Genomic DNA, 11279 nt, shown 5'->3' with positions numbered 1-11279 from the left:
ACGTGGGTGGATGTTTAGATCCCAGAGAAAGTAACTGTAAATACAGAACCTTCCCTGGGAGGTCCCCTCACCACGTACAGGAATCCACGTCACGGGGGGTTTATGAAAAGCTGTCCCACTACAAGTATATGGCTTTCAGTGCACTCTGATTGGGTCTAAGCATAGCTATAAAGCAATAAAAGAATAGAAAAAAAAAGGGAATTCAGATTTATTTCATATTTTAACTTTTCACTCCCCCCCCAGGTTAAAAACCATTTTAATTGTGAAATTTATCTAAGCTTCTATCTGCACTAAGGTTTGTTGCATTTTTTTTGTTTAAATAGTTTATCTTCAAATTTCAAGCAATTTTATCAGAATATTTCAAATTCCACAAACATGTAGTCACTGTAGTGAAGGGTACGTAAAAGCAAACTTAAGAAACATGTTCAGGTATTGTTTTAAAAAAACTGTATTTTTGCTAAACAAATTACTACATGCAGAGAGGTAAAAAAAGTTTTTAAAAATATGAGCTCCATTTCTAAAATAGCCGTCACTCCTCTTTGTTTACACATGACAGAACTTGGCACATGCAGCTTTACAACACCAGTTGTTTCAGTGTACATACCAGTTTGTTGAGTCACTCACAGCAGTTTCCGTAAAAAAAAACAACTGCTGAGCATGTATTAGTCACTACACCAAGTTAACTTTATTTTTCTATCAATAATAATCCTTAAGCTCGGTAAACGTGCTCAAAATCTTGATATACATATCTAAACCTTGCAGAATCAACACACTGTGCAGCAAGAAAATAACATATAACAAAAAAAAAAAAACTTATAGAAACATCAACATTTAGCTTGTTATTTACAAACAGTAAAAGTAACATGCTGTAAACATTCACTGTAAAGGGTAGAAATTCAGCCCAGAGATATATACATGTGCATGTTTTAATTATATATATATTAAAACAATGTTTAGTTGATTTTGCTAACTTGTGATAAACTTCCTTCTGCAGAAACTTAAAGTATAGTTTTAGCCAATTACTGAATCAACTTAAAACTGAAATATGATAATTTAAACTTTTTTTTCCAAAATCAGATAACCTTTTAGTTTTTATCCCCCCCCCCCAAGTCTTTGTTAAACAGAGTTATGGATGATAAAGATTTCTTTCAAAGAAATCCTTTCTTAAACATGTGGGAAGGCTATAATTTACAATAATGTTATTGTCTCATTTCTTGAAATGTTTCAAGTTATTAGTTAGTTTTTTTGTTTTTTTTTTTTATGAGCTTTGGTTCCTTCAAATATTTTCATATCCAAGTTATTTTTAATATTTAACAGTTGCTTTGTTTATCACTAGTTTGATACGTTGCTTTTCTCCAAACCTGAGGTTGTTTAAGCACAGACGGTGCTTAAAACACTACAACTGCAGTTAAAAACAATTCTTACAATGTTGCTGTACTTACTTGAATTTTTGAATCGGCTGGGTAATCAGCAGCAGGAAAATAAACGACTTCTTGAACTTCTCCAGAAGGTCGATTGGAATTTTTACCAAACACAATAAAGCCTTGCGCTGTTGATGGTGGCAACACCACAAAAGTATCACATGACGTGGGAAGATCCATTCCGTTTCTCTCTCACACTTGTGAATATATAATTTTATATTCAAATAAGCATAAATCATTTTAAGGACTACAGCGTTATTGCTTAAATGTTCTTATGGTATAAACTACAATATTTTGGTTTTCATTAGAGTTCACATTTGCTGTAACACATGTACTCTATAGCATCCTAATGATGAGGTTTATTTGATGTTTCTTTGGAATTTCACACAAAGCTACTTACTAGAAGGTTATCTGCACTAACCATCCATAATTTTAAAATGACAGACTAGAGGCTAGTCGGCACCACTCACCATAAGGGGATTACAGAAAAAACTATAGCATTAAGTTAACAAGTTCTGAAATTACCGAAGATTATCAATTTCTTAATGGGTAACTAGTACTGCATTATTTATAGTATACACAAAATTTATAAATTGTCAAAACTCCACACTTAACCCCACCATAAATTTTTAGTTATGTGTTACAGTACTAAACTTGATACAAACTTGACCTGGGATTGTTTTCATAATGATGTGTTCTGTGCAAATTTGGCAGAACTTACTTTAACATACATTACTATAATATTATCCAATTTCCAAATAAAACTAAATGTAATAGTTTACACATTATATAATACATGTACAGTTTGTAACAAGGAAGTAGCAAAATATAGCAAAGTAACAACTGATGTTAAAGGCAGTACTCGAGTCATACGGGAACAAACTGGAATGTTTTTTTGACATTAAAAAAAAAAAGTATTTTTAGAGCAAACTGTGTTTGAATTTGACCATAAACATGTCGAAATGTCTCTAAGAATATCAACATCATCTCATTCTCCAATGTTGTAACAGCAAATTCACATTGCCAGAGCAAAAAACAAATTAAACATTACGAATTTTTGTCAGTTTACTATGTGTGTGTGCAACATTTTCCCATACATGCGATTCAATTAACATTTCCTTTTAGGCTCGATAAATATCGAACGTGAAAGGAGCAAATAAACATTCCTATTCTTTTACATTTATTAAAACACAATGTGGGTAAATCGAGTAGCAAATCCATACTGTATATACTTCTCTTTTGTTGCTCTATTGCACCCAAATTGCATTATTATTACTTAGGCTCTTGTAGCACACAACTACAAGTTACAACAAAGTATGATCAGTTGATTATTTTAGTGGTAGTAACAGTTGATATAACACCAAAAAACGTTTTCAAGCAAAAATCAATAGGTTTTCAATACCTCTGGTTTTAAGTATGATTTTTAATTTATATATTTAATTAATTAAAAGAAACACTAGTAGAGGTATATTGCTTTTAGTTAATTACTAACAGTTATAATAATATTTTGCATTAAGGCAATTTTTTTTTAAGACAAAAAGTAAAGGCCTCAATCTCAGGTGTTTTTTAAAATAAAACTAATCACTAACACTAGTGATCATTATATAAACTAAACTGCCTTTACATTACATTTACAGTATTTAAAATTATGGGTCTAAGCTAGTGGTCATTACTAGTAGTATTACTATATTAATACTTGTACTTCGTTGTAGAAGCTGTCACTCAAAGTCGAACAGTAACACTAACATTGTAACAAGTAACAGCGGAAGTTGTAACGTAACTTTTAGTAGCAAGGTTTATGGTTAAGCTACCTAACTCAGAATCACATTATAGTTTATTTATACCATGTCAAAACACAACATGATAACGATAAGTTTATCATTTATGGAGTTACTCGTATTCGAAATAATTCAAAATCAGTTAATTTGAAAATAAGGAACTTCGGGAAGATTAGTTATTATTATTGTTCAGCTTATGGAGATATATAATTTTTGCATTATTATTATTCCCAAGAACTTCCGAGTGAAAAAAAAAAATGAAAGAAGAGTGCACAATAACTGAATAAGCCAACCCAGTACTAATTAAACCGAGTACTTATTATTATTATTAGTACCAATAGTATATTAGCTACATCCATTGCCGACAATGTTACCATAACTTATACCCATTATTTATTAAATTAAAGCTACAATCATAAAAATGAATTAAATTTCCAACTTACTTTCCAAAAAATAAAATATTTAAAAAGTGATAATCCTACTTACCTAGCTATACGAATTGTTCTCCAACCTTTCCGCACTCAGACTGAACACTATACCTAGACGCTTTATATTAATACGAAGAAAATATGTCAGCACTACTAACAGCTAAAACAAAAACCTGAAGCATACCCTAGATCCTAGATGGATTTTTAATTATTATGAATGTACATAAATATTAATCTAAAATAAATATTTTGAAAATGCAAATTAATTATATTGATGGTATAACTTAAACTTTTTAAAGAAAAAAGTTGGTATAATTGCCACTTTCAAAACTGTCACGTATACTATCAATTTATAAAGACGTTGGTTTCATTTGGTAAACTGGAATGTATTGAACCTACGTTCAGGATTACTTTAAAACAAAGAGCTTTATTAAACACTTTGAATTTGAAGTGAAATAAATTAAAAAGTATTACTTAATAATGCGTGCTCATCTTGTTATTTACTGACTTTAGTTAATTTGTTTTTACCAGCTCAAATCATTTATACTAAAAAACAAAAAACAAAAACTAATATCATGTCAACGATCAAAACTTATTCTCCACGTGATTATAAAAATACTGTATTTAAAATATATTGTTGTATAGAGGATATGTAATCTAGCATATTTGCAATGGGGTAAATTTGATTGATAAATTCATGCCTGTACACTAAGTTTAGTGGAGTGCTGCAAAACCAATCAAAAAACATTATATGATGTTCCCATGGACTTTGACCTGATCGAGCATTTAGTATACAAAGATTATTTATAAACTATTCAATCATTATTGTTTATTTTATGCAATTGCTTAATAATTTTGTCAATAATAATATTATCATTCGTTTACAATTATTTACAGCATTAGTATAACTTTAGTGACCAATTTGGTATTCCAAAAGGCAGCAACAATAAGGAGTGTGTTTGAACTTTTAGCTTTCACTGTGTTTGTCTTTCTTATTGACCAAAGCAAAGGAATTTAAGTTTCATGGCTTTCTTTCGTGCGTTTGCGTCTCAGTTAGCAATATCGCAACATGTTTTGCAGGTATATCTGAATTTTATATCAAAAATTATTTTTTCAGTCTTCACACATACTAATTAAGAATAAATAAATTCGTACGCGAATGTTTAACATGCTGAGTGATTCAATGTTCCTAATGACGTAGTAATGTGTAATTACAAAAAATAAATTATATTGATAACAATATTAACAGATAATAATTACTAGGTTATATTTTACAGTAATTAAATATGCATGAATACCATTGTTTTGTGTTTCATGAAAAAATATATCTATATTGTACTGGTTATTAAGTAAAATAGCAAAACATAGGCCTGTAGTAGAAATATTCATTCTTCCATATTAAGTGTAAAAACGTTTACTAAATAGCTTCACTTTAAAATATAGGCGCCTACAATAGCATTTAATACCAATTTTTAACATCTTAAACCTATTTACTAGTTACCATTATGTAATATCAAACATTTATTGTATGTAGAAAATACATTTTATTAAATATTTTTTATCATACCATTTTGATAGGGTGGTGAAATATTGACTTCCAGATGGCAGGTACTCCTGTATTTAAGCTAGCAGCTATGCAACATAACCTGGAAGTCTGTTTTGCATATTTGATTATATGCATCCTAGGTTATTTAAGCGTTGTTGCTTTAACAAAAATATTGCATTAATTTCTAACAGAATATAGAAGAATGTATGTTTGAAGAGATTTCAGAATATATTGTAAATATCTTGGAACAAGTATAGAGAAAGGAAAACAAACCAATATTGTACATAGTTTTATGCTTATAGTTATAATTGGTTTATTGAGTGAAAGCAACAGGTGGGATGAATAAGTGTAATTTTTGATAAAAAGAATTTAACTAGTGAATCATCGTTTAGGGGTCTCCCTTTTTTTTTTTCATTCAACATTCATGTCAATGATTTGGATAGTTTTCATGAATTAACATTTTGAATTATACTAAATGGTATACTGTTGAGAATATTTATATTAATTATTGATATTATTCAGAAGGACCTGAATAGTCTTAAGTATAAGAGCCTAAATGTAGAAAATGAAGTTGAATGTTTTATATTCTTAAATTACAGCAACAACAGAACTTAAGTTTTTTACAATGAAGTTGACGATCAGTTCTAAGTTCCTTTTTTCAATGAAGTGGGCAATCAGTTCCCTGTTCCTTTTTTCAGTGAAGTTGCTGATCAGTTCCTTAATTTGTTCCTTTTTTCAATGAAGAGGCTGATCAGTTCCTTGTTCCTTTTTTTACAGTGAAGTTGCCGATCAGTTCCTTTTTTTTCAATGAAGTGGCTGATCAGTTCCTTGTTCCTTTTTTACAGTGAAGTTGGCGATCAGTTCTTAGTTCCTTTTTGTCAGTGAAGTTGCCAATCAGTTCCTTTTTTTTCAATGAAGTGGCTGATCAGTTCCTTGTTCCTTTTAATATGTTGTTACAAGAAATAACTTGCAAAAGAATAGGACACACTACTGCACAACAGTATTGTACATATTAGTGAATGGGTGATGTACGATATTGAAGAAGTAGGATGAGACCACAAATCTTGAATGAATTAATTTAAAAATCCAAAAGGTTTCAACACCTTCGAAGAATAGGTTCAGAAGTTCTCAAGAAGAGACAGGTCTTCAAAAGTACTTGAGTTTTTGTTTAGTTTTATAGATATGCATTACTTTTATCTCAGAAGAATAAAATGTGATATGAATGAATGTAAAAAGTATTTTTACATATTCAATTCTTTGACAATTGCTTTTTTTTTTTCAGAAAACCCCCTGTGCAATAGCAATAATCTCCAGAAGTTCCTCAAGTGCCACTGTAAGTAAACTGAACACAAAGTGAAATATAATGTAAAATAAGTAATATGATGGATCAGAATGTAATGAAATTTATCCTGTGGGACTTGAATTTAGGATCCTTTCTCATATCAGCATTTTGAAATTGATGTTCAACAAACTGAGCTAGTTATCCAGACTCAACTTCCAAGGAAACAAATTTCCTCTATAGTTGTTACATTATATAAAATATATATATATATATATTTACATATATTTCTATAAACTGCTAAGCTCAAAAATACAAAATTTGAAGTTGTGTGCAATATCTGCTGTATCTGTTTTGTTGTATGTCTACAATATGTTTGACATTATTTTTTTGTTCTAAAATATAGACTTACTTCAGGTTATAACTTTTCCATGAACTTTTGAGAATAACTATGAGTAGTTTCAGACTCGCTGATTTATTTGCACAGCAATGGACAAATTCGCCACTCTGTCTACACTGTTGCTCCTATATTTATAGCCAGATCCCTTAGACAGATGAACTTAGTACCAGATTGATATAGTAATTTGGTGTTTTGAAATTGGAATCTGTTTACGGATATACTGCTATTTCCTTACTCCAACCTCATTTATTTTCTTTCTCCTTTATGTGTTTTTTTAATAAAGATTGTACTGTTTTTTTTATGTATGTATGCATAGTTCTTGATATTTGTTTATTAGTCACATGCTAGACATGATGGTGGGATATAGAATCTTGAAGTAACAAAGTTAAACAAGCTTATCATCTGGGCTCCACTAAAGCAGGCTGGATAGTAGGATAGTTTGGGAAGCTCAAGGATGTTCATTAAAGATGGTTTAAATTAGACTTTCACAGGGTTGAGGTACCTGTTGTGAGTAAAAGTTGAATCTATATGGATTACAGTCAGTGGCTTCAAGAGTAGAAAGAGGAGGGTTGAGGTACCTGTTGTGAGTAAAAGTTGAATCTATATGGATTACAGTCAGTGGCTTCAAGAGTAGAAAGAGGAGGGTTGGGGGTACCTGTTGTGAGTAAAAGTTGAATCTATATGGATTACAGTCAGTGGCTTCAAGAGTAGAAAGATTTTAATAGGCAGCTTTGTAATCAGACAGAGAAGTTGTAGAGTGAAATCACAGCTGCTACTTGAGATGATACTGATACAATAATTATGGGTGACTGTAATTATACACATATTGATTGGGATCATTTGGAATTAAATAGTTTGGGTAAGAGGTAATGTTCTGAACTGATTCAGGACTGTTTTCTGTACCAAATGGTCAGAGAGGCTATTTTAACCAGCAGGGTTACGGTTTTATATCTATTTTTAGATAGCAATAAGGATGTGTTTGTAAGAATTCAAGTGGGGGGGGGGGACATTTAGGGAAGAGTGATCATAACATAATTAGGTTTGACATTTTAGTACACGTTGAGAATAAAAAAAAATAAATGAATGAAATATTTGTTTTAATTTTTCAGAAAGCCAAGTTTGGAGCATTCAGACAAGATTTATCATTAGTGAATTGGGATAATGATTGAATAGATGATGTGGAACAGATTTTGAAAATTTTTTGAAATAAATTACTTTTAAATCCAGATATTCGTGTTCCTTAAAAGCAAATATGAATAAGAGGGAGAATCAAGCCTAATTATCATACTAAATAAGAAAATTCAGGATAAATGTCATAGATTTAGCCCCTCGACGGTAATTCTGAAGTCTTATAACGCTAAAAACTGAGTTTTGCTACCCGTGGTGGGCATAGCACAGAGAGCCCATTTTGTAGCTTTGTAATTAACAATAAACAAATTAACATATGTTTAAGAAGTTTAAATTTACTGACAGGATGGCAAAATTTACAGAGTTATGGGAAGGCTTGGTACTTGGTTAATCAAAATAAAAAAAAGGAGCTCAAAAGGGGCTTATTTGAAACAGCTGGCTGATAATGTTAAAACTAACACCAATGATTTTTAAATATGTTAAAGGTAAATAAAATGTTGAAAGGAGGATTGTGCACTTAGAGGATAGTGGTGGAAAGTGTGTGTGTTTTTTTTTTCTTCTTTTTTTTGTGTGTGTGTGTGTGAAGACTGTGAGATGGCTGAGCTTTTAGTAAATAATTCTGGCCCTGAAAAAAGTCAAATATAAATAATTCTCACCCTGAAAAGTTTATGGGAAACAGTGGAATTGACCCGAACTATGTTGGTAGTAATTTCTTGGTGATAAGTAGAAAGATTTCTAAAAAAAATCAAATAAAGCAACAGGATCAGACAAGGTATTCCTCAGAAATTTAAAGAAGGTCAAAGATCAGATATGCAAGCCTCTCTCTTTCTTCTTTGGTAAGGCAATAAACAGGAGGAAGTTCTCTTAGGATTGAATATTCTGATAAAAATTGTCCTAGAAATTAGAGACCATGTAATTTTTACTTGTTTAGAGGGGAAAATTGGAGAGAGTCTGATAAAAGAAGCTTGGCAAAATTAGCTAGTGAAATATAATATCATATAAGAAAGTAAACTGGCCCCACGAAAGGGAAATTTTCCATTTCTGATTCACTAACTTTTTTTGAGGATGTTATGTGTCAGCTGGATGAGGGAAAGTGTGTGGACTTGGTGTACTTAAATCTTCAAAGACCTTTTGATGAGGTGCCATACAAAAGATAAGTAAGAAAAATCACATCAGTGGGGATTGGGGAAAGATTAGTAAACTGGATTGTAGCATGGTTGGATGAGATAAAAAAAACTTATTATAATATTAATGGGGTCACTGGAAAAATGCTTTGTTTTGGCCAAATAACATTTGATTTATTAATACCTTGTATATTATTATTATAATATATGTACACTGTACCAATCATGCACCTGTACTTAAGTTTATACATCATTTAATATTTAGGTCTGTTTGAACTTTTCTTATGCATTATGCAAATATGGAGAAAACATCATTGATGAGGAACATAAAGAGGGCTAGAAGAAGGAACTTTTATGGCTGGAACTTGTAATAATACAAATATAGTTATTAAAGTTTACTCTCTGAAAGTATAGTGTCCAGTTATTTCTGTACTAGCACTCTCTCTCTCTCTCTTCATCAAAATAAAAAATGAAGATTAGAGATTCATCAGTTCCTAAAAAAATTACCTTAAATGTTGGTAATGAATTTTATTTTTCAGTTAGTTTTAAGAGAAGTATATTTTCATTTATTTTGTTAAGTACATATCAGTTATGCATGTTACTCTTGACTCCTTAAAGCATTTAAAAATTTTTTAATTTTCTGCAGTGAAGCTGTAGTTTTTCTTGTAGTGACATTTACACAGATATCCAAAATTTGATAAAGGAGAAAAAATGTATTGTTCTTATTATAGGACCTGAAGTCTCTCCTAGCTGAGAAAATCCAGGAGCAGCAAGTGTATGTAAAAAGTTTTCGAGAACAGTATGGAAGTAAAGTAATTGGAGAGATAACTGTTGACCAAGTAAGTTAGTGTTCTTTATTACACTTTACTTGTTTTAACTTCTACTATGGTATGTAAAGTATAATAGCACAAATATCATTAATCCTGTTTGAGAAACCTGTATTATAGTAGACAGTGTTTAACAAAGCCAAACATAAAAAAAAATATATACTTATTGGTTTATACATTATTTATATAGCAATGTTAGTTTGACTTGTCTTAACAATATAAATTCAAGAATGTTTGATATTATTTTAATATAATATCAACTTTCTAAATATGTGTATCAATGAATGACAGTTTTCAAATTTAGATTTAACTGGATTAGTGAACTTGTATGATATTGATAGCTCCTAACAGAGCTGTAATAACGAAATATTGAGCTAATAAAGTTACATTCTGGAGATCTAGGTCGTGATTTTATTTACGTTTATAGAAATGTCTCATAATAGACTCCAGTTTGCATTAAACAAAGTTAAGAATAATAAATAAATGACTCATTTATAAACAAACTTTTACTGTGGTTAGAATCTTCAAAAGCTGTAGTGTGAAATATAGCAGCTAATGTGGGGAATGAAGTAGTAGCTGAGGATCTAGGGGTGAAACCCACACCCCTAATCTTTTATATTCTAATTTATACATTATGTAAAAGAGGCATAAGTTGAGAAAGAAGTAAAAGAGATCTTTAATCTTTAACCATCAATACCAAATTGCATTCAAGCACATCATTTTCTTGAAAGTGTTTCACAGTGGTTACGTTATACATCCTTACCACCACCTCTTTTATATATATCCAATGAGCTCGTAAATTTATTAGGGCAAGGTTGGCTACAAAATATAGTTACCTTGTGTACATGGTGCTAACATCATCTGTGATTAAAACAACTAGTAGTAAGCCTTCAACTTTAGGCTTAAAATATTAATCGAACTTGAAGGATCTTCATCCCACTTCAATTGAAGGCAAACTCAAATATATGACAACAACAGTGGAATATCCTATGATTTTAGGCTATTGGATGACATATGCTAATGAGCTGAGTTTCAACATCGTTTTTACAAGATAAGTTTCAAGTATGCAATGCCACAAAAAAATGTTTAGTTTGATATTTTGAATTTAACCATTGTAAGATGTGTGAATTCAACATGGTGAATTTTAAAATAATCTTCATATGACCTTGGCAATCTCGAAGCTGCCCCAAATAAAAGCCCAAGATGGTTCAGACCACTGGGGTGAAGAACTCCCATTTCATTAGCATATGCAAAGTTTGAAATGGTATACTCGCCTATCTACAGGATGCACTTCATTTGTTATTAAAATACCTGAAACCTAACAAAGATGGAAAAAAAAAAAAAAAAA

At 30.7% G+C, this 11279-nt stretch overlaps 2 protein-coding genes across 5 annotated transcripts in view; one reads left to right on the top strand and one right to left on the bottom strand.

Annotated features, from left to right (window-relative positions):
• The window catches only part of LOC106465719 (secernin-1-like), an 18160-nt gene extending 13956 nt beyond the window's left edge, over window positions 1–4204 (bottom strand). The window contains exons 1-3 of the mRNA XM_013925956.2: window positions 4102–4204; window positions 3686–3745; window positions 1443–1618 (exon numbers count right to left, since the gene is read on the bottom strand). Coding sequence (XP_013781410.1) covers window positions 1443–1601 — 159 coding nt within the window. The 5' untranslated portion in view covers window positions 1602–1618; window positions 3686–3745; window positions 4102–4204. The remainder of the gene's footprint in view (window positions 1–1442; window positions 1619–3685; window positions 3746–4101) is intronic.
• Window positions 4205–4501: 297 nt separating this feature from the next.
• Window positions 4502–11279, top strand: part of LOC106465720 (probable citrate synthase 2, mitochondrial) — a 20585-nt gene continuing 13807 nt past the window's right edge. Inside the window, exons 1-3 of one of the 4 annotated variants that reach the window (XM_022393632.1) lie at window positions 4502–4707; window positions 6456–6506; window positions 9836–9943. In XM_022393632.1, the coding sequence (XP_022249340.1) occupies window positions 4651–4707; window positions 6456–6506; window positions 9836–9943 (216 nt within the window). In that variant the 5' untranslated portion in view covers window positions 4502–4650. Of the gene's footprint in view, window positions 4708–5261; window positions 5454–6455; window positions 6507–9835; window positions 9944–11279 lie in introns of those variants that run through there. The other 3 variants (XM_022393633.1, XM_013925957.2, XM_022393634.1) reach the window with 3 other exon arrangements.

Source organism: Limulus polyphemus, unplaced genomic scaffold, assembly GCF_000517525.1.
Source record: "Limulus polyphemus unplaced genomic scaffold, Limulus_polyphemus-2.1.2 Scaffold2028, whole genome shotgun sequence".
Classification (NCBI taxonomy): Eukaryota; Metazoa; Arthropoda; class Merostomata; order Xiphosura; family Limulidae; genus Limulus; species Limulus polyphemus.
The sequence above is the reverse complement of the archived record's forward strand: the minus strand, read 5'-3'. Positions and strand labels throughout refer to the sequence as shown.